Here is a 24512-nt window from a genome sequence, read left to right as displayed (position 1 = left end):
AATATGCATTTGAATCCCTCCCACAAAACACTGTCAATCTGGAGGTGACCTAGGTATGTAGAAATCAGAGACACCTGATCTGACATGTCAGTTTTAGGGCAATTCAATTCAGAAAGTAAATCCATTGAGGCGAAGAGTTCATCTTGCTGCACCACATTGGATTGCTCTTTTTCCTTGAATCTTCCAATTTCATGATCCTTAAACAACATACAAGAGCCTGTTTATATATGTAAAACCTCTTAGGGCACTTTCAAACTGTGTAGTATTGCCAGTTTTGCACTCACTGGTGGTACACCACTGCCTATAACTCCAAAGTTTGCACCTTGTGTTGGGTCAGTGGGATAGACTGGGGATTCTGTTGGAGTATCGCCCACCCCGCTGCCCAACAGACTCCCTAGCTGAGCTGACAGAGGTGGTCTTGGGTGTACTGTTGAGATCCCCCAGACGGTTGGTTCTGGGGGATGTCAACATTCATGCCGAGGCCACCTTATCCGGGGCGGCTCAGGATTTCATGGTCTCCATAACAACCATGGGACTGTCCCAACATGCCATTGGCCCAACACATGTAGCAGGGCATACTCTAGACTTGGTTTCTGCAACCGGACATGGAGATGGTGATCTGAATGTAGGGGGCCTTACATCAGTCCCTCTGTCATGGACAGATCACTGCTTGCTGAAGTTTATACTTACAGTGGCTTTTCCCCTCTGCAAGGGTGGGGGACCTATTAAGTTGGTCTGCCCAAAGAGACTAATGGATCTGGATGGTCTCTAAAGGGCTCTGGGGAGTTTTCTGGCTGATAGGGCTAGTGCTCCTGTCGAAACCCCGGTTGAACTGTAGAATACAGAAATGACCCGGGTTGTTGACATGATTGCTCCTGAGTGCCCTCTCCTGTGCAGAGCTCGTACAGCTCCATGGTATACCCCAGAGCTGAGAGCGATGAAATAATATAGGAGATGGCTTGAGTGCAGAGGGAGACGAACTCCTGGTGGATGCAAATACACACTGGTAAGTGCCTATGGTAAGCTGTATTTAGGGACAGTGTGGGCAGCAAAAAAACAATATTTTGCTGCCACTATCAAATCATCAATTTGCTGCCCAGAGGAGCTCTTCAGAATTGTCTGGGGGCTATTGCACACTGGCCCCAAGGACATGTTAGAACCATCTGTGGCCCGCTGTAATGAATTTGCTAGGCACTTCCAGGATAAAATCTTTAGCATCCACCAGGACTTAGACTCCAGTGTTATAGCAGGTGAATCAAGTGAGGTATCCAGAGCACAGCCTTGTCCCAATTTCTTGGATGAGTTTCAGTTGGTACAGTTTGAGGACGTTGACATGGTGCTTGGACAGGTTTGTGCAACCACTTCTGTGCTTGCCCTTCTTGGCTAATAAAAGCTAGCAGGGATGGAACAGCCAGCAGGGCCAAGGAAGTGATTAATGCCTCTCTGCGAGAGGGAGTGGTTCCTGGCCGCCTGAAAGAGGCGGTAGTGAGACCACTCCTGAAGAGACCCTCCCAGGTCCCAGAAAATGTTAATAATTATAGGCCGGTGGCAAATGTTCCATTCCTGGACAAGGTCCTTGAATGAGTGGTGGCAGGCCAGCTCCAGACACTCTTGTATGAGATCAATTATCTGGATTCATTTCAGTCAGGTTTCAGACCTGGTTTTGGCATAGAAACAGCCTTGGTCACCCTGTTCGATGACCTCTGTCGGGAGAGAAACAGGGGGAGTGTGACTCTGTTGATTCTCCTTGATCTCTCAGCAGCTTTCGATACCATGGTATCCTTCTGGGAAGACTGGCTGAGTTGGAAGTGGGAGGGACTGCATGGCGGTGGTTCCGCTCCTACTTGGCAGGTCACCTCCAGAAGGTGGTGCTTGGGAAGCATTGCTCGGCACCCTGGACTCTCCAGTATCGGGTTCTGCAGGGGTCAGTTCTGTCCCCCATGCTGTTCAACATCTACATGAAACCGTTGGGTGCAGTCATCCGGAGCTTTGGAGTGTGTTGCCATCAGTACACTGATGACACCCAGCTCTTTTCTCCTCTTCATCTTCTTCAGGTGAGGCTGTCAATGTGCTGAACTGGTGCCTGGCTGCGACAATGGACTGGATGAGGGCTAATAAACTGAGGCTCAATCCAGACAAGACTGAGATGCTGCTAGTGGATGGTTCTTCTGATCGGATGGTGGATGTCCAACCTGTCCTAGATGGAGTTGCACTCCCCCTGAAAGAGCAGGTTCATAGTTTGGGGATTCTCCTAGAACCATCTCTGTCACTTGAGGCTCAGGTAGCATTGGTGGCACAGAGTGCCTTCTACCAACTTCGGTTGGTGGCCCAGCTATGCCCCTATCTGGACAGGGATACCCTGGATTCAGTTGTCCATGCTCTGGTGACCTCCAAGTTAGATTACTGCAATGCGCTCGGGCTGCCTTTGAAGACAGTTCAGAAACTGCAGCTTGTGCAAAATGCAGCAGCCGGATTGGTAACAGGGACCAGACGGTCTGAACATATAAAACCAATTCTGGCCCACTTGCACTGGCTGCCTGTATGTTTCTGAGCTCGATTCAAGGTGCTGGTTTTAACCTATAAAGCCTTACACAGCTTGAAACCACAATATCTAATGGAACGCCTCTTCCGACAAGAACCCACCTGTACATTATGCTCCACATCCAAGGCCCTCCTCTGGGTGCCTACTCGGAGGGAAGCTGGAAGGCTGGCAACAATGGAGAGGGCCTTCTCAGTGGTGGCCCCCAAATTATGGAATGATCTCTCTGACGAGGTGCACCTGGCGCCAACACCGTTATCTTTTTGGCATCAGGTCAAGACTTTCCTCTTCTCCCAGGCATTTTAGCATGTGTTTTTAAAGCGCTTTTTAAAAAATGTGTTTCTAAATTTGTATATTTGTTTTTAATTTTTTTAATTGATGTAAACCGCCCAGAGAGCTTCAGCTATAGGGCGATATACAAATGCAATAAATATATAAATAAAAGTATCAAGACAGATGCAGCAGCTACTGTATGCTTTATCCCCCATTTCTTCATCAATCCATCTCAGAACCTAAACCTTGAGTATTTTTCCAAGCATCAGGGAATGCTGATTCCACACACCTGAGGTAAAATACTTCAGAGTCCTGGGACAATGCAGTGAACTGTTCAAGACTGAGCACAGTTTAATTAAAAGAACATTAAAACCAACAGGTGCACATGGGTTGGAACTCCTCCAGGTTCTAGTGTGTTAAAACTGCTAGAAAACTATGGAGTGGAGTTCTAAACATTGCACCCAACAACTGCAAGCCACCTATGTGGATCCCCATGCTGACTGCTGTTAAATAATCCAAACCAAAAACCACAGTTTAGCTGGCTCAATATAGGTGGCACTTTGCTCAAACAGAAACTGCGGCCCAAACTCTCCTCCATATTAGCTGGCACCTCTTCCATAACTTCCCAACCACCACCACTCCCTCACAGACACACTTCTGGATTAATGCAGTAGAACTAGATCAGCAGTGAGATGAGTCCTTAAGTCCTTAAAAACATGGGATGGGAATCACAGCCTGCTAGAATACTACATTTCAGAATGACAGATCGCCACATCTGACTTCTGTATGCTATTCACCCACTTCATCAACAATCTCTTTTCTCCAAAACATAATTTAATGAAGTGGTACCTTGTGGGAGGGGGTTATGTGTTTTTGGGTATTTAATTGTAAGAGAGGGTCCTGCTTTGTCTTCAGCTTTTTCTCCAGATTCTTCCCATTGATTTTTTTAAAAAAAACCTCATTATTATGCAAGCCCTTGTTTATGCATTTGAATCTTCATAATTATAATCTAGCAAGAAGTGATGGTTAAACACTGCATTTAATTACTAATTTGGACCCCTGGAGAAGCAGGGAGAGAGGGAAAGAAAGGGGGGGAAGAAAAATTAACTGAAAGGAGGGGAAACAGTCAAATGACTTGCATGGTCTAGAAGTAGAAGATGAAAAACTTCAAGACTGCAAATGCACTTCAGAGGAATGAAACTGCAGTGTCTGTGGTATCCAACAGGATCAGAATAAGGAAGTTACAGGAACTTTAATGGGGCAATATGGTGATCAGTTCACTCTGGTTTTCCTCAAGCAAATATAACCACCTGCACAGTATTTGACTTTCATCCTCCCCATTTTTCCTAACCCACAAAATTGCTTCAAGGAACCCCTATTTTAAGAAGCACTGGCATGGGATGCCCTGTTTATTCTTAACAGCACCAAGCGCCAGCAAGAGGTTTTGGATGTTTCGGCTTGTAAAGGGATCAAGCGAAGAAGGAATCATTTCAGCTTTTTCCACTTCAGGTGAGACATTTTTCAGGCCAACACTGTTGTTTAGTGTAACACCCTTACTTAACATAAACATTAATCCAGCCCAGGCTAATCAGTTCAATACATTTGTCACTGAGACAATAAGGCAGAAAAGGGTTCATATAATAAACGAGAGCAAGGAGAGAACACAGCATTGCAACAATACAGTATGGTGCACAGAGTAACTTTAGGTGCGCTGAGTAATAAGATATGGTGATAGCCATCAACTTGGATGGCTTTAAAAGAGGATTAGGCAAAGTCATGGAGGATAACAGTATCAGTAGCTACCAGCCACAATCGCTGTGCCCTACCTCCACTGTTGCCAGAAGCAGTCTGCCTCTGCTGGGAACTGCAGGAGGGGAGACTGCTCTTGCACACAGGTCCTGCTTTGAGGCTTCCCATAGGCATCTGGTTGGCTACTGTGAGAATCAGATGCTGGACTAGATGGGCCACTGTCTGATCCAACAGGGCGCTTCTATGAATAACGATTTCCAGGTCTCTGGGTGCCACCTCATGAACAATATCACAATTAGCCCTTTGTTAAAAGGTATGTTGGGTGGGTGGGAGAGAATCTTCCTTATCCAACGTTTTTTGTAGCGGATGAGTGGTGCTGGAGTCCATTCATTAAGGCAACAATAAAATTAGGGATGCTGACAGTGTCCCTTGACATGACTAATTGTTCTCTTCTGTTTTGTTTTAATAACAGAGCAAGCCAACAAAATGTCACATTTCACAATCACCATTTGCTGCTACTTTCTTTGGAAAATACCCATCTCCTCAGTTTTACACCTGACCACATCTAACATCTTTGGTAAGAGTATACAGTATGCGCCCTTTATTTGTAAGTTAACCCATATGAGTGTGATGCATTTTACATATGCCAATGTGTTTTGTTTGCTTTTTGTTCATAAACTGTCTTGTGTATTAGTGGTGAAAATAGCATAGTCATGTTTAGAAAACAAATACAGTGTAATACTGTTGCAGGAAGGTATTCCCTAAGCATCTCATGGCAGCAGTGAAGGCCAAAGGAAAAATAGAAGAGTGTGCCGTGTCTCACCCATAAGCCAACATTCATGCAGAGAAAGCCCCAGAGGAAAGCAGCAAAATCATTCAATCCAACATGTACAGAGGCTAATTGGTGGTGTGTCATATTGTCTTTTTCAACAGTGCTGCTTTGTGGTAGAATGTTTGAAGACAACTCTGCTGAGTTAACAGTAGTTTTACCATACTTTTGTGGCACTTGGAATCCATTTCTGTCTGTTGCATACATATAGTTTGCAGCAGAAGGTTAATCTTTCTACATCTCACCTACTTCTGTTTAGTCATGATACCTCTGTGCTACATTCTCCAGACTATAACACAATCCAAAGTGAATTTCTATAGTACACCCTTATGTGCATAAATACAGACTTCTGTGAACACATGTATTTTGAAAGATGGGAATGGTCAGGACACAGAAGGCACTTCCCGACGTGTGTGTTGGATTCTCAGTATCTGGAAGGGGTGCTGAACGCGTTGGCATAGCTACTCCTATACCCACAAATGTAATTATAAACATGGAAAGCTGCCCTGTACCAGGTCAGGTCATTGGTCCATCAAGCTCAGTATTATCAACAATGACTGGCAGCTGCTCTCCAGGATTTCATGCAGGGATCTCTCTCTGCCCCAATTGGAGCTGCCTGGGATCTTCTGCATGCACAGCAAATACTCTGTCACTGAGCTATGGCCCTTCTGCTAACACAACTATAAACTTAAGTGTACAAAACTGAAAACTGGTCCTGAAATTAGTTTGAAACTTTTTCGCTCTCTAAAGACCCTACAGCTAGGCAAATAAACTAGTCTACTCTAGCCAGTCTCTGCCCATGCCATCCTTCATCCCAGCACAACAAGCCAGATTCTGCTGTTCTTTTACGCCAACCGTCATTCAACATGAGAGAAGATGACAGGTCTCACTGATGGCTGTGGATAGGCCATGACACAACTGGCACAGCTAGTGAACTCCTACTGAGAGAGAGATCCTTCCATCCAACTTCTAATTTGCACGCAACCCCATCATAGGACTCACCTTGCATTAGGGCAGTCATCTTTGCCATGGACCTTAACATGATCAAGACTGGCATATTTTTGACAGGAAAACACACAATTGAGGAAGAGATTGCTTTTGTGAACTTCTCCCACATAGACTTGCCACAAGAGTTTCTTTGACAGGAAGCTGCAGCCAATCACAGCTCCCTGGCATGAGCATACCCGTGATATATATGTATCTGTCACATTCATATTTTACACATTCAAATATACATGTATCAAGGATGTTATACAAAGACATCTGGCTTTCTTACCAAGCATACACTCAATGGGGAGCACACTGACAAGTGGTGTAGTTGTTGGACTAGAACCAGAGTTCAAATCCCTGCTCAGCCATGGAACTCACTAGGTGACCTTGGGCCAGTCGCTGTCTCATAGCCTAACCTACCTCACAGGGTTGTTGTGAGGATAAACAGGAAATCTCCTTGTAAGAAAGATGGGATATAGATGCAATGATAAATAAATAAATAGATCTGTGTGACACATACGTTTTCAAAACCTGCTTGTCACATGTGTACCTAGTTGCTAATCTCTATGAAGACAACGGTTGACACTTTAGATCTTCCGAAACTGAAGTTCTTCCCCCCAATCCAAGAGGAGCAAGAGACAACCACGGCTTCTTTGTGAAGTGAGGGAAAGTCACTATGCACAAGTTATTAGGTGAGTACTGGCTCAACTTAAGCCCTGAATATAGCTGTCTAAGGCTGCAATCCTAAAGCAGCTCAGTGGGACTTCTGGGTAGACATGCATAGGAATGCACTGTGAGATTCCTAGACAACATCACTGCAATGCCAATGCAATGTAATATTTTTGGATGATACACTGGCATACCCTCCATGGCACACACAGCTCCCAACATCTTGCTGCTGGTTCCTGCCCTACATCTTCTACTACCTAAGGTGGTCACCATCTCATTCTGCCTAATGGTAGGGCCAGCCCTAAAGAAAACCAAGATATGGAGAGAGATAGACAGGCAGGTAGGTATCACTACAAGGATAAAAGGGCAGCAGATGCAGCAAATAAAACAAGTCCCTAAAATGCAGGAGAACAGATAAAACCATTGTCAAAGCAATGTACGTTACATTGCTAAAATACTTGAGCAAATGAAACTCCAGCTGAGAGCCCTCCCTGCTCCGTCTAGCTATGAACTACCATCCGTGTGGCCAGAGGGAGAAGCAGCAGCAGCCCTTCCATTCTGCTTCAATCCAGCTCCATGATCTGCTGCATTACTGGCCATCGTGCAGATGTGAAGAGCTTTGGAGAACAGAAAGTCAAGACAGTGTGAGACATACCTGAGAGGAGAAGCTGCTCAAATGTCAAAATCATTCCATTGTTGTGACAGTTTGACAGATTGAGGCATTGGATCATCCAAGGAGGGAAGTGGGGCCGCAGGGGGGGGGAGAAGGTATAGGGCAAGAGTGGCTAACATGTGGCCCTCCAGATATTACTACACTACAGCTCCTATCAGCCCTGACCATTGGCTGTACTGGTTGGGGCTAATGGGAGTTGGAGTCCAACAACATCTGGAAGGCCAAAGGTTTCTCATCCATGGTTATAAGGGCTGGGAACAATTTTGATGAATAGGCACTGCAGAATAGATCATAGAATAGATGGGTAACAGGGAGCTCATTGGGGATCCAGTTGGAAAGTATTGCGAGTGGATTGTTCTGTAAATTATTTGAAAGCATAATGTTCCTACTAGGTATATGAAACAAGTTGTCTTTTGTGAGCTACCTTGGGCAGGCTTAGCCCTGAAAGGTGACATATAAATACTTTAAATGAGCAAATACATAAATAAATAATGGTCTTTGCCTGGTACCAAATTATATCAATTTATAGTGCTAGACAAGTATCCCTCGGGAGTGCATTCTAGGATGCCATGGCAAAAGAAGGTTAATGCTGAACTGTTGTTGTTTTTTAAGAAGCAGTTCAAAAACTTCTTGGACTCAAATTCCACACCAGTATGTTTCCCCCAGCTGAGAAGTTTCAAGGAAGCAGTTTTGATCAGGAAAATGGTGCAAGAGAAAAGGATTAAACATTCGTTTCTCTCATTGCCACATCCTCACTCTTCAAAGCAGCTACATGGAACTGCATATAGATATGTTGATATAGATATATTGATATAGATAGCAGGCTCTGAAGGGGAGCCTCACCACCAGCCTCTGGTTGAAATGGACGAGGAAGAGTGCTGCCTTTGAGGGTGGGGGGAAGCGAGCTACCCACTTTTGCTGCTAGACTGTCCTTCATGTTCTTGAACGGACAGAAAGGCTTGTGTTCAAGGTGCAGCGCTGGCCAGGCAGGAATCTCCCCCAAATTGTTTTTTTTAAGTGTTTTTAAATTTGTATATCTGTGTATTTGTTTTTAATGTTTTTAATTGTTGTAAACCACCCAGAGAGCTTCGACTATGGGGTGGTATACAAATGTAATTAATAATAATAATAATAATAATAATAATAATAGATATATAGCTATTTACTTAACAGCTGTTTGTGAGGTAGGATCACTGGTAGTTTTCTTATTAGGCAAATCTGACTGGGGAGCAGAGTGATCCCTGAGAAATTTGCACTAAAATGCTAGAGAATTTTCATGAGGATTTTTCTTTAAAAAAATCACAAATTGCTGCAGAAATGTGGAGAACTGAATTTAAGATAGGAAAAATGAGACACTGAGAGAACCAAAACTGACAGACCCTCCCATCCCTAATCAACACACACACACACACACACACACCAGATGCAAAATGGGGGTGTACTACAACTGCCTTCCAAAAATACCCAACCTCTAAGGCAGCTTTTCCTAATCTTTGGGTCCCCTGATGTTGCTGGGTTACAACTCCCACTGGCTCCAGCCAGCATGGCCAATGGTCAGGAATTACAGGAGCTGTAGTCCAGCAAACTCTGGGAACCCAAAGGTTGGGAAAGGCTGTTCTAAGGCAAGGGTGGACAATCTTTTTTCCCCTGCCGAGGACCACATTTCCTTGGTGGTAATCTGTTGGGAGCTGCATCTGTGGGTGGGACCAAAGTTAAACGTGGACAGGGATGAAGCCAAAGGCAGGCTTCTCCCTCTTTTCTATAACTCCTCTCTCTATTGGAATATTCCACTAGTGAAACATTGAAGTATTCCACTAGTTGGGGGGCTGTAAAGCAGGTGAGGAGAACTTTTGGCTCTCCAGATGTTGCTGAATGACAACACCTATCATCCCTGGCCATTGGCCATCCTTGCTGGGGCTGATGGGAGCTGTAGCTTAGCAACATCTGGGGGGCCAAAGGTTCCCCACACCTGCCATAGTAGAGTAACATTGTAAGCCATCCTCCATGTCCCATTTAGACCCTAACCTTGCTTTTTTGAGCTCATTCCAAAGGTTCACCTATTCCTACTGTGCAGGGGTGCAGTTCGTTTCAGACCCAGGACTTAACATTCTTATGGGGGGCAGCCTTCTTTAGACGGCAATGTGTATTACTTCCCTTACTTTTAAATGTGGTAAGCTAGCCCTCCAGCTTTTGGGAGCCCTCCTGCTCATTCTTTTCAGTGAGACCCTGGACCGATTGGCTTTATTTATTTAGAGCGCTTGTACCCCACTCTTCAGTCAAAAAGGCTCCCAGAGCAGTTTATTTGCAAGCAATTAAAACAAGACACCCCCAGCCCACAGACTTACAATATAAAAGACATGACACACAGTGGGAAAAGGATGAAGACAAGAGGAGGGGAAGCAAACTCAGGTGTCAATTATTAAAAGTGAAATAGTAGTTCTTCTAATGACCAGTAGTTCTTATAAAGCCCTACCCTGATGGAACCACTGCAGGGGACTGGATAAGATGGACCAAGCTCATCAGACTTCTTCTGACTTACAGAACCCAGCATCCAAAGAAATAGCATGCTTCAAACGCTACCTAAACCAGCCAGTTTCTCTTGCTATTGATTTTCTTTCCGTCCCTTATGCTCTTTTGGTGTGCTTTTTCTAATTTCTTGCCTCTTACACAGCACACACACACAAAGGTGTCATTTGAAAGAGGTCAGTGAATAAGCTTCAAATCCTCTTATATCTGAAATGATATCTAAGGAGGGAGAGCAAGGAGCTCCAGTAATCATGAGGGAGAAAGCCCAAAACAAAGACAAGGGATGGTAATGGCCTGATGAAGATCAACTGTAACCATTAAAACACAAACACATAACTTTATATGGACACAGTAGTGAGAAGCTGAAACTCATTAATTCCATTGAGAGAGGAGACTAAGAAGAAAAATATGTTATGGAACACAGCCATCAGTATACACCAATATATATCTAAGGATACCCTGATAAAGTTTAATTTTGCACTGTTCCCTCGTAATATTTATAAATATCGATAAAGATCAGTTTAGCTCCAAGAAACTAACCCTCGGCAAATCCCAGCATAAAAAACATGCCCCCAGACCCTGTACCACACAAAGCTAGCATCTGCCCACTTGTATTCAGGTGAGTTCAAAAGCAAACTTGTTTCTTATTACAGGCATTCAAATGTCCTCTCCCCTTAGAAAGCAAAAAAAAGGGGGGGTGGCAGCATCATGCAATCTTGAAGTGAGTGCTCCCACACACACACACATTCCTTCTACATCAACAGGAAGCAGCATATAGGAGAACTTTACCTAAAAGGCCTCAAGGTGACGAGACATCTTCTGACCATTATTTTCCCATCTGAATTCACTGTAATCATTGTTCAAACTTTAAAAAAAAAGAAGGAAGGAAGGAAAGCAGATATGTAACAAGTCCAATCACAGTTGTTATAAAGAGCTCATGGCTGTTGGCGTTTTTGTGAGGAGGTCTATAAAAAAAGAATATGGAATTAGCCTAATAAATCCACGTATATAAAAGGGAATCTGATCTTCGGTTCCGTCCCTGGTGCTCTGCCTCTGTGGCTTCTTTCCTCTTAACAGCTGTCTGCTTCAGGAGAGATAGGTGTGAGCACAGAGAAAAGGACTGGATGTTGGTGGTGGTGTTGGCTTGTACAATGTTTTAGTCACATTTTGAAGGTAGGTTGTAGCAAACACAACAGCCCTCCCTTCTCCAAGTGTTAAATCCACTGCTGCTGGCCAGGTGGAAGACACCTGGACCCAGACACTCTTCTACTCACGGGGTCCTTCATCACAGCCAGTTTTTATCCCCTCACTCAGCTGTCACCTTAACCAAAATCTTACAGCAAACGCTTCCTTCTTTCCTTCTTCAAGCTTCAACACTTGCAGGTAGGTGCCATTTCCTGTGCTTGTTTCCTATTCGAGAGACGACTCCCGGCCACAGATGGAGATGCAGTGGTTAAAGGGACCAGCTCCATCTCAGCTCGACAGCTGCCTTGTATCATCTTGGCCATCCAAAACATTCCGTTTTTAGTCTTGCAAACAGGCTGTGTTGTTTTCTTCTGGGAGGGATGCACTGCTAGGAGCCAGGATTTGGAAGATGCTTCATTAAAAAATTGTGAAGCGGATGCCATCTAGCGGCTACTGTAGGAACAGCCCTGTGGTGGTAGGCTTTTATGCAGCAAATAGGAGTTAGATATGAGCTGTGAAGAGCATCCCTGAAAGGCACTATTACATAGCAGCCTTGCAGCAGCGTCTGTTTCCTATTCACAAGACAGGCTTAGCCAACCACTAAACGCCAGGTATCGGCTTTTGCACTGATTCCATTGCCAGCAATCCCAACACATGCTCAAGGATCAAGGTGTGGCTGTCTGAATACCCCATATCATCACCACTAGATTGGATTACTGTAACAAGATCTACATGAGGCTACCTTTGAAAAGGATTTGGAAACTTCAGCCACTCCAGAGTGTGCTGGCCAGCCTGTTAATGAGAACTGATCTGAGAGAGCACATTATGCTGGTAACAAGCTTTGTAACAAGTAACAGCTTCTGGGTCCAATTCAAAGTGCCCATTAGGAGATACAGGTGGCTGCTTGGAGCATTAGAATTTGAAGGGCTACAATATGATTAGAAAATCAGCCTCCATACCTGAGGACTGGAAAGTGGCCAATGTAACCCCAATTTTTAAAAAGGGCTGTAGGGGGTCCTGAAAAATACAGGTCAGTTAGCTTAACATCTGTTCTGGGACAACTAGTGGAAAGGCTTATTAAAAGATAGAATTACAAAGAACATAGAACAAGTCTTGCTGAAGCAAAACCTGCATGACTTCTGCATATATAAACCCTGTCTACCTAACTTATTAAGAGTTCTTTGAGAGCATCAGCAAGCATATAGACAGAGGTGATTCAGTTGACATTGTGTACTTAGACTTTCAAAAATCTTTTGACAAAACACCACATCAAAGACTCCTGATTGTAATGTGCAGAAAAATAATTACATAGTCTGCCAAGAACCTTAGTAATTTTCAAGTGGTCCATGGGGACAAAAAGCTTTGGAACCATTGATCTAGAGCTGGGGTGAGCAGTAAGGTAAGCCAGGTTGCTCATGAAGGCAAATTATTAGGGTGATTAAAACAAAAAGAGATTGCAAAGAGCTCCAAAAGGATCTCTCCAAACTGAATAAATGGGCAGTAAAATGGTAAATTAAATCCAGTGTAAAAAATGTAAGTCATGCCCTAAATTATTTGGGCCCAGGATACTTGAAGGACTACTTCTGTAGGTTCTTCCCCAGGATCTGGGACCTTCAAGTGCACCTTCTGCTCTGGATAACATCAACTTAGAAGCTTGTGTTTAAGGCAGTGAGGGGAGAGTCTTGTCTAGCAGCTTGTTGAGGATGTGTTTTTTTTAGGAAGTTGGCTGAAAATCTTCGTGTTCAGGAAGACATTTTACTGACTGGCTTATATTCATTTATGTAGTTCATTTTTGCTGGTTTGAGCTGTGATGTCCCACCACCACCAGACGTTTTTTACCCCATTTTTATATACTTTCCAAAACAAAGAAAAAAATTATATTCTATTTTTATTAAAGAGTCAAGACAATCAAAAAAAGCTGAGAACAAATTAAATGTAGCTACAGGTGAAAAAATCTGAAACAAGTAATACAATCCTCTTAATAGTTAGCATATGAAGGGCACTATATGAATATGATCTTCCCCCAAATTATACATCCGCTACCTTGCCACAATTTTACCTTGCAGAGAGTAAATTCTATTAATGACAATAAAGCAGTGATTGTGGAGCCAGACGAATCTCCTCAGTGCCACAAGAGAATAGATAAAGCCAGGTTGCCAGACTGTCCCGTGATTTGAATTATTAACACTACACTGAGATCCCAGTCATGGATGAATATCAAAAGGAGACAATGCAAGAGATTAAATAAAGTATTAGCGACATGTAAGAGACATATTTCAGTTCCAAAACTGATTAAAGTTCCTAGTTACCTTAAGCACACATACTATGATCTCCTCCCAATGCAAATCTTACAAGCTGAATTTGGAAGAGAAGACCTTTGCCACAAGAATGTGAATTAACAAGGCATGGGCACGGATTTGTAAGACAAATCTTTATGAATGATTCCAGCTTGGTGTAATCAGGGTAGTGGACCTTGTTTTGGACAGATTATGTATCACATGTACAACAGTAACAGAAACAAAGAATTTGCTTCAGCTTAAGCCTGGTCATTGTAGGAGCATAGTTAATCCAACATACAGAAGGCGGCACATTTTAACTTTGTCAAAAGTTTGTCAAAGAGAATTCATCAAGTAGTTGAGGGATTAATTATGTTAACTGAGCAGAGAGTTCAGTGGGTAAAACAGAATGCAATTATTACCTGGATAGTCAGGTATGTTATGTGATACCTTAGGAGATACAAAATCCAAGTTATTCAGCCAATTATCCCCTTTCAACCTCATCCCTCTCAGGTTGCTGTTACTACTGCTGTAGTTCATAGGTCTCAAGGCCAAACTAAATGTGGCAATGACAGCCATATTGGTTATTCATTCACATATCATGCAGGGAGGTGGAGTCTAATTTTTACAACAAAAAGTGCATGTGTGCAAGGGGAGATGGACCCTTCTTGACCCATGCTTCTTCCATTCAAACACTTTCTCCCCACTTTAGCTCGAATACCAGAAGAGAAACAGACTAGAGAGAAAGATGCCTAAGAGCACGGAGAGGCAAGGGGAGGGAAGGCTTAAGGTTCAGCACCCACATTCCTCATTTGATATGAACATTAGACCGACCCAATCACATTATATATGAAAAGGACTGGCACATGAACAAGCAAACAAGGCTACCCCTGTCATGTCCCGTTTGCCCTTGAGTGAGCAAGACAAAGAGCAAGTATCCCTCAGCTTGTTTCTCTGGACCTTCACAGAGAAGAGCTGGCATGACAAGCTACACCTGCTGAAATTCTGTGTTCTACACAACTATTAAAGGTGCATGAGCCCTGTCCTCAGTCTTCACCTGGCCACAGGCAGATTAATGGTTGGGGGGGGAGGATTCTGTGGTATCTTCTGAACCCAGATGTCCCATCTTCTGGTCTAATGCTCTGGCCTGATTCAGACATGTTTATCTCTTTTCACTTTATTTGGCTTGGTGACTAGAAGATAAATGAGCAAACTGACTCCATTAACTAGTGCTGAATTTAGGTGAAGGTTTTATATGAGGTGTTAGATCTGTGATGGTGATGCCAACACGTATTAAGAGTGCCATCAAACTCCACTCACATAAGGATGGGTGAATCTGTCCATTTCAGTTTCTCTGTTTCTCAGTTTTCCATTCTTAAGTTCAGTCCTCTACATTTCCATATCAGTTTGTGATTTTTAAAAAAAGTCCTCATAAAAATTCATCATCATTTTAAGGGGAATTTCTGTCAAGATACACATTTTTGTAAGCAATTTCCCTCAATATATACCTTTTTGCAAAGCAATTTCCCCTAATATATGCATTTTTAGGCACACTTTACCTCAATATACACATTTTGCATGCATTACTTGGCTGGAGAACTGCACTGCAAACTTTTGAGAAGTGAGGATTTCAAAGGATGGCTGTGTTTTGTTATAGAAAGTTTGAATCAGGTAGGCTCACGTTTGGATGCTACCTGAATCTCATTTCTCTCCCATCCCTACTGGTGCACCAGGCCTAATGAAGAGTTCCTGGCCCAGAATAATCCAGTAGGCTTAGATTACTTTCACAGCCAAACTGATAGGGTTTACTCATCCCTAGCCAAGGGGAAAAGCTCCGCCTGCTGAAATTCCCTCTTCTACGCAACTATTAAGGACCCAGGAGCCCCATTCTCTTTTTCATCTGGCCACCCTATTTGTGACATCATGAAGCAACTTTATCTTTTGTTATCTCCAGTCTGTTTGCACATCTGTGCTTACAGAAATGAATCTTTTTTTTAAAAAAGTGATGATTTAATCTGATTTTATTCATCATTATTACCAGCCAGACTTTTCTGTTCTAGTCTCCAAGTAGAAGAATATTAACACTTCTCCAATTTCTTGCTAATAACATTTTATTCAGCAGCCAACATACTGTTGACCAGCTGTCTATTTTCTTCTTTGCACAGCTCCTCAAATAATGTAAACGAAAAACCTGTGTTGTGAAGATCAAATTATAACAGGGATAATCGCAATTCTGGGGAGCCTTTGGGCTCAAAAGAGTATAAAAACATTCACTTACTGTACTGTACTGTAATATTAATAACTAAAAAAAAATCCAACCCAATCCTCCTGGTTAATTTGCAGGCTCACCAAATGTGTGTAAAACCGGTATAATAGGCATTGTATCTCTAACACCCCCCAGATGTTGTGTTATACAGAGACTCTTGGAGCAGAGGTCTATGCTGTTCAAAATACACAAATATGGTCCATACAAACTTAATTTTTGAGATGTTGATGCAATTTTCTCCATGCTGCCACAACGCTACCTTTACAGTCTGTGTGACACACATACCACTGTCCCAAGGTCAGCCCTATCATTAGGCAGAATCAGGCAGCAGATGCTGTGGGGGAGATGCTGGATGTGCCATACAGCCTGCCCTACACCCCTTAAGCTAGCCTGCTGTCCTCAGGTGTAGTCAGTAGCTGACAGAGTGATGGGTCAACACTATTTACCTGACCTCCAGTTGGTCACATTGCTGCTGGGAGGTAGCGTGGGAGGTGGTGGCAAAGTTGGCATGGTGCAAACTCACCAGTGGAAGCACCAGATTGGCTCTGCCAGTGCAACCTTGCCACCGCCTCACCCCTCCCCTTCTACCTCCTAACAGAAGCAGCAATATGGCTGACCGGAGATCAGATGAGCAGTGCCACCCCACCATACTGTCCACTACTGGATAAGAATGCTGTCCCATCCCCAGTGTTGATGTAACATTGAACTGCCAGTCCCATCAGCTTTCATATGTGGAATGGTGGAAGGTGCCATCCTGTCTGTCACCTAAGGTAACTAAATGTCTTGCACCAGCCCTGCTCTGTTCAGATACTAGAGGAATGTGCTTCTTGTACTTTAAAGGGGCATGTTTTACATTCAGAGTCATGTTTCACAATAAATTGATTCAAATGATGATATTCTGTTTATCTTTGAGTAGCGTGACTGTCTGTTCTCACCCCCATCTTTCATTCTTCAAGTGGGCAGTTCTTCTGAATTCTCAAAGGACATGTGTTTATCCACCTATTCATTCATTATATATATGTTTACCAAATTTACCTGCATTTCTTTGTAGTTAGCAACTGTACCATAGTTCAGGATTGTGAAAATGAATACTGTTCTACTCTACTACTGCTGTAGCTCATTGTAATCATCTCAGGAGAAGGCTAACGCTAGCCTAGTTCTGATGTGTAACCATAAAACCATGGTTTGTAGTTACACACGAGTGTCAGACCTGTAAGTGTCCCCCTTGCCTTTGTATGTGAGGGGAAATCATGTAAAGCTTCTGTTTCTGGTTAGGGAACAATGACCATTTGTTGGTGTACCCAAACTCATCAGTGGTGATTTGTTCAAACTCAAGTTTGTCAGCAAGATAGGATATCAAATCAGGATATCCAGGCTTGTTAACAAACTGTGGTTTGAACAAACTAGCATTTGTTGAGGTTAGACACAGCAACAAACCTCAGTTTGTCACTAACCAGGAATAAAAGCATTTTGTCTATTAGGCAGGGCAAAAAAAAAAACACCCTTCCCCAATGCACTTTACTTTGCAAAATTTACACAGAAGTAGATCTATGATGTAGTCTTTCTAGGACAGAGGCAGCCAATGTAGTGCCCTCCAGATGTTGTTGGACTACAGCTCTCATCATCCTTGACCTTTAGCTATGCCCAGTGGTGGTTAGTGTCTGGCAGTGGAATCCATTCCGGTTTTAGTCCGAACTTTCAGTGTTCATACTGAAACACGGAGCACATTCCATTGCCCTATTGACATGGAGCCACCAGACACCACTGGTTATGCCAAAGTTATATACATATATTTCAGTCTGTAATTTTAGCTTATTTATACTTTTAACTGTTGGTTTATTCATTTTGCTTTTTATACACTTATTTTTAATGGCAATTTTTATTGACAATTTTAATGTATATTTTATACTCTTTGTAAACAGCCTGGAGGTTTTATTTACAGTTAAGCAGTATACAAATTTTGTCAAACAAACAAATATGCTGGCTGAGGCTGAAGAGAGTTGGAGTCCAACAACATCTGGAGGGCACCACGTTGGCTACCCCTGTTCTAGGGCACTGTCATCTGTACAGTAGTAAATAATGCCCTCAAATTTCAACTGCTTTCCATTTACAGTTTTCTTTGTGTAAACAGAAAAGTGCTTGGGACATAAAACATAACAAGAACCTATTGATTTTTGCCATTGGGATTGTCCCAGCCCATGTAAAGTGTTGGGGTTAAATGTCCCATGGGGGATTTCAACTGATCCTGAGAAAAAAGACCTAATATAAGTTCTCATCTTCTGACACCAAAGACATGGTTTTCTTTAGGGACGTTTTACTACCCTGTAATTCATTGCAATTGGGGCTGGACTAGTAAAATATCTCCAGCAGCCATCCACTTGAAGTGCTTTTTAAAAATTGGATAATTAAATCTCTCCCCTTGCATATGAAGGAAAGGGGGGAGGTGTGTGAGCCTAAGGCTCGTGCATGTTCCTATAACATAGGAAACTGATGTACATCAAGCCAGGCCATTGGTCTTTCTCACTCAGTGTTGTCCACACTGACTGGCAGCAGCTCTCCAGTTTCAGGCAGGAAGTCTTTCCCAGCCCTACCTGGAGATATTGGTGATCAAACCTGGGCTCTTTTGCTTGCAAAGTAGTTGTTTTGCCACTGACCTATGGCCCTTCCCAAAACAAGCCATGGTTCTCGAAACTGATTCTGTCTCTTTCAGTACCATAGACAGCAAATGAAAATGTATTTATTTCTATAGAACCTGAAGCTATTACCTGCTCAGAACAGAAACCTTGAGCAGAGATGTATGCATATTTAAATATAATATATACAATCATGCAACAAGAGGGGGGGAGGAATTGTGGTAAACACCAAGATTTGAAATAATGCCAGTTGTGAAGTAAAGGAAATGAAAAAATGCAACTGGATCTTGAAGGAGGAAAGGAATGTTGTGTTCTGTGTTTTTAAGAGGCAAACAGGAGGCACAGCACAAGTGAACTATGTGAACTGGAGCAAACCATATCACTTTTACAGCACAAGCCTGTATGAGTGGTTGGGCCGTGCTGATCATCTCAGTGGCCAGAACAATCCTGGGCCCCAATGGGCCAGAAAACAGGACCAATTTTCAGCTTAGTAGCACTCATTTTTGTTTTTCCCCCACCCTCCAGTCTGTTTTTCTCTCCGGAGTTATTACAAATGAGTTGTAATAAGACAAAGCCTGGCGTGAACTACTGCTGCCATATAGTGGAGTTGGGAAACACACTTGGGAGGCATTCCAAGAGTGGGCGGCCATTGCAGTGAGTTGAGGTAAGAAATGCAGCTTGGAAGCAGTCTATTGGTGGGAGGGGAATGTTCACACTCGCTGAAACCTTTCCAAGGAAACAACAGGAGATAGGAGATGGAAGAATTGTATACAGAAGGATGTTACAGAGAAAGGTACTGAACTTTCAAGAATTTCCCAAAGCCTACTTGAAATGCAGCTATGTGACAAACTGATTGAACAATATTTCCCCTACATGTCACCCCCACAATATCATCTCCATTCATTATCTGCACATACAAACTAGTTAAAATATGGCATTCACTGCTTCACTTCCTGTTTCTAAGAACCCACTATCCCACTGGCCTTCAACCTTGGAGCCCCAGATGTTGATGAACTACAACTCCCATCATCCCTAACCGTTGACCAAGTTGTTTCAGGATGATGACAGGTGGGCCAACAATATCTGGGGATCCAAGGTTGAAGTCCAGTGCTCTATCCTACCCTATGCTTGCTAATGGTTGACAGCATCTTTTTCCAATTTAATATCTGGGCCTAGGCTGATGGAAAGTGCCTTTTTAAAAAAGATAATAAATAGTTGACACAAAATGTGGATTCTCATAATCCTTCACTGTTTTCCATGGGCATAGGTCTACCTTCCATGGAGGCTTTGAACATTATCTTCCCTAAGGAAACATTTTGTGATGTATGGAGGAACAGGCTAAGAAGTTATTAAGAGTAAGACTAATACAAAATTTATGTAGAGCCAGGGGAAAATATTTCCTCTCAATTGCCTAATTTTGGAGCACTCCCCAGTCTCAAATAACTGTGAAAAGCTCAGCCTGGGCTTCATCCCCGCTTTCATATAACTGAAGGAATGAAAACACTCATTACCATTTTCCCTGGAACAGGAGCTGAAGGACAAGAAAACTGGAGGAATGTGTTAATGGACACATTTGGCTGGCTCTTTTGGGAAAGATCACTCTATGTTTTGTAGTGTAAAACTCTCCATGTGCTGGGATGCTGGTGCAGGCCTCTCCCTTCAAGCCAGTGGACTGGATACTTACTGCTGTGAAACAGCTAGAAGCAAAAGTAAGTAATCCCTCCTTAAATATGAGCAATTGTAACCATGACTGCTTGTCTTGCCCTGGATAGACCTTTAATGTTTCTAGGATTGCTAGATGACTCCATGAACGAATGAGACTGTTCCTGGCAACCATGGGTGAAATAATGTTTTTAACTGTAACTGTTTTTCAAATGTTTTTAAGGAGAAGCAGTAAAAACAGTTTCTCTTGGGTATAACACAGATTTTATCACCCCCACAATCCAACCTTTTTGGGCATAACCCAACAAATTCATCCCAAATAGCTCCAGATTTACCAAAACTGACTCCTCCCTGGAAAGGCAGAATTGTTGTCCATAGGGAAGATGTAGGTAGGCCATTCAAGCAAAGAAAGCAACTAGGAGGGGAAGGAATCCGAACTCCTTATGCTCTTTGGATATGAAACCTGCATAAACACTAAAGACAGAACAACATATATCACAGGTGTCACAAAGATCAAAGCCAAAGCAAAGGAAATGCATTTGCATATCTCTACTCAATCCAGACTGTGTCCACTTCTAGCAGGACAGCATCTGATATACAAAAAAATGAGCTTTCTGCAACTGTGCTGACCCATTTTCCTTCAGTAAGAACAGCAATGATCAGCTGTTCTTTGTGCTTTGAAAGGTCATGCTGCTAGAGTGCCAGATGCAAAGGCTATTGGGAAAACTTATTGGAGGTCAGTCTGGAAATAGAGCCAGGTTGTATTTTAACATATGGAAAGTGTGATAGATGTTTTCCTTAAGCAACCTATGTAAGGATCCCTTAAAAGTACCAAAAACCTAGCAGACAGTAGGAAAACAGACTGGAAAAGGGAGTTTCCATAAATAGGCACCACACACAGATGCACTCATTGATGGTTGATTTTCATTCCAGAAGAGTAATTCTGTTAATTTGTATCAGCAGGAAGAGAGGGAATAATTGCAATAGCTTCTTAGAAACAAATCATTTTGCTAAAAAAAAAAACACTTCCATTTTTCAATGATCTTCCTTAAGAAAAGTTTAGCTGTTCATTTAAATTTCCCTGACTTGCTCTCAGTAGCAGTTGATTTCATCTGCCTCCCACCCCAGATAATATAATCACATAGCCATATTTGAATAACTGTAATCTATTTTCTGGACACTGACTGCTTGTGATTCAGGTAATCTGGGAAGCATTGCCCTCACTCTCTCAATAGACTTTACTTGCCTTCAGTGACGTCATCATCACATAGTCAAATCTGATTGGCTACATGGTGTCCTGACATCACCACATTCACTATGTCATTCCTAATTGGCTAGGATCACAGATACGACTGATCCAACAAGGACAAGGCAGAAAAGCTGCCAAAGCAGGAGTCCCCAGAGAAATCAGCTGTGCCAGACAGGATCTAAACAACATCATGTTTTAGTGCTGGGTTGAAACTGGCCCTTCAAATTCACTGGTCCATTCCAAGGAAATTTGTTTGGCATATAGGCACGTAGGAAACGGCCTTATTCCCAATCAGGCTGTTTGCCTATTTGGTCTAGTACTGTTTACTTTGACAGGCAGTGGCTTTCCAAGCTCTCAGACAGAGACCTTTCTCATCATCTGCTACCTCGAGAATGGAGAACTTCAGGCCCAGGGACCAAAAGACCAAAGGTGGCCCTCTAGAGCTCTTGAGCTGATCCTTGGAATGCTCCGTAGGCCACAGCCCTTCAAAGGCACATCCTTTGCCAGCTCTGCCTTGCATCCTCCTACAGTATTTTTACCTGGCTGGAAGGCCTGCTTATCATGGTTTTTGCTTGCCAGGGTAGAGGTGAGTGTACAGAGGTAAAAATTGCCTTTGGCCACACCTGCCACTGGCATCAGAAGGGAATGTAGCTCTTGGACTGAAAAAGGTTCCCCACCTGATGCTTTTAATTGGAGATACCAGGGAAGGGATTGAGCCAGTAACCTTCAGCATCCAAAGGTTCCACCTCCATCCCTGTGCTATGATTCTCCCTTCGAGTTACATCAAATCGCAAGCCAATTCTAATTACAGCTTTTGTTAGTAGACATATTCAGGGCCGGCTCCAGGCATGCAGGGGCCCTTGGGCATCAGCTTGCCCTGGCCGCCCGGTCGGTGGGGGGGTTGTGCGTGTGCATACGGATGCATGGCCCCCCGTGCCCCCCATGGCCCCCCACCTGTCTAGTGTTTACCATTGCCCTTAATGAAGAAGGCGGCCGCGGTTTCCCTAAGGGGAATGAAGCCTCCGCCGCCATCTTTGTTGATGGCACACGTGTGTGCTACGCGCGCACATCTCTGCCATCAACTAAGATGGCGGCAGCAGCTTCAGTACCTTAAGGAAGCTGCGGCCGCCATCTTCATTAAGGGCAATGCTAAAAAGTCAGCTGACAGGTAAGTGGGGGGCGTGGGGGGACGTGGATCACAGAAGGGGAGCGGAGGGCCCCTCAGGGGCTCCTGTAGCTCTGGGGCCCTCGGGCCAGTGTCCAACCTGGCCGCCCTTTAGAACCGGCCCTGGACATATTGATCACTGCGGACTGAATCAGATTCTTCCTGTATGCAATAGCAAGTGGGGCTGAATCCTGTATCTTTTATGCCACTATTTAAAAATGTTTTTCTGTAGCAATTTCAGATAGCATATTAAAAGGCAATTGCCTATTATCTCATGTAGGAGTGTTGAAGCATTTATAATGTTATAATAGCATCGCTTGATAGTGTGCAGAAGAAAGGAGCTAAAAAGTGAGAAGGGAGCTAAAAATCTATCTTGTCTTCCCCTTCCCTCAGCCCATGTGTATTTCATGCTTTACGCTATGAGCAAATCCTGGCAAAGAGGGGAAATAATTTGTGTCTGCATTTCTTTTATAATAAGAATGAATAGAGGCATTGTTTTCAGAATGACGAGTGAAAGCTGAATGTGTTTCCTTTTAACAAGGCAGCAGAACAATTGACTATTCCTTCGGAGTATTGATATGGAAGGGAGTTTATTATTATCATTATCTTTGGAAGAAGCAAGAATATGGTGGCATCTTCCAAGAAAAGATGCAGCCATGCTTGCAAATTGATCTACAGAGTCCAAGGCCCAGTTGACACTGGGGTGGTAGAATGAGGTGGTAGAATAGATTGTTTCATTTCAGACCAAGAGTGTCCACAGAAATACTTGGGGGAAAACAAGGTCTACAAGTTGTTACTACAGGTCATTGGCAACCCACTCCACCCACCATTACATTTACAACTGGGGGGGAGCAAGTCCGCCCCTTGCATGCTCCTGGGCACGCTGTGTTTCAGACTGTGGCGAAAATGCCATTTTGGGATGTTTCTCCATGTAAAAAGTTCCCTGACAGTACCTAACACAGTGACCAAAACGGCTGAGGAAGGCTGGGTTTAAAAAAACACAGTTCCCCAAGTTTGGACATCATGGGAAACTGTGGTGTGCTGCTATTAGGAATGGGGGAGGTATTTGATTCAGCACACATTTAAAGGTGAACCTACCTAATTTGCACTTTCCAAAACAATGCACGAACTGAAGCACACCCATCCTTCAAAATGCATACTCTCCAGATTTTGCAGTACAGTTCTCCAGCCAAGTCATGTCAGCAAAAATGCATATAATAGGGGAAAGGGTGTGTCTATCATTCTAAGGTTGCTATCATACCACTGCAGTTTGCACGGCTGCCAACAGGTGCTGCTGCAAACTACAGTGTGATGACAGATTTCTGAGACCATTTTGTAGCCTTCTCCTAGCATGATGACTCATATTGTTCATTTACATCAGAGATAACTAAAGCCAGAATTACAAAAGCATTATAAATTATAAAAATTATAAATTCAAAAGCATAACAGAACGCCATTACTAAATATTTCTAAATGTTTGTCAGGACTCATGGCCTCAAGACAAGAAAACAGTTTGGCATGTGATCGGGCTAGAGGTGACCCAGAAACTCAGTCTGTAGCGGAGCTATGAATTGTTTGGCTTGAGCATCCAGGCCAGGTCACCAGCTTTATAGGACCATATGGAGCCTTATCTTCTCCTTGTATTGTCCGATTCCCAGATACCTAAAAGCTGCAGTACCACCATTTGGCATCCATACTGGTGGCACTGCAGTACAGCAAAGATCAGGTCAGCAGGTCCCTTTGCCCACAAGCTGCTAGCTGAGGGAGGAAGATGCCTGGGCCCTGCTGACAGACTCAAGATCCCTAAACTCATGATCCTCACATTTTT

The 24512-nt window shown here is 43.3% G+C and overlaps 1 protein-coding gene across 2 annotated transcripts in view; it reads right to left on the bottom strand.

The window, feature by feature from the left end:
* Positions 1-11805, bottom strand: part of MGAT5B (alpha-1,6-mannosylglycoprotein 6-beta-N-acetylglucosaminyltransferase B) — a 284082-nt gene extending 272277 nt beyond the window's left edge. For both annotated transcript variants that reach the window (XM_061621826.1, XM_061621825.1), the window contains exon 1: positions 11038-11805. In XM_061621826.1, the coding sequence (XP_061477810.1) occupies positions 11038-11105 (68 nt within the window). In that variant the 5' untranslated portion in view covers positions 11106-11805. The remainder of the gene's footprint in view (positions 1-11037) is intronic.
* Positions 11806-24512: the final 12707 nt, after the last annotated feature.

The sequence above is a fragment of the Rhineura floridana genome, chromosome 3, assembly GCF_030035675.1.
Source record: "Rhineura floridana isolate rRhiFlo1 chromosome 3, rRhiFlo1.hap2, whole genome shotgun sequence".
Classification (NCBI taxonomy): domain Eukaryota; kingdom Metazoa; phylum Chordata; class Lepidosauria; order Squamata; family Rhineuridae; genus Rhineura; species Rhineura floridana.
This window is presented reverse-complemented; position numbering and strand designations above follow the sequence as displayed.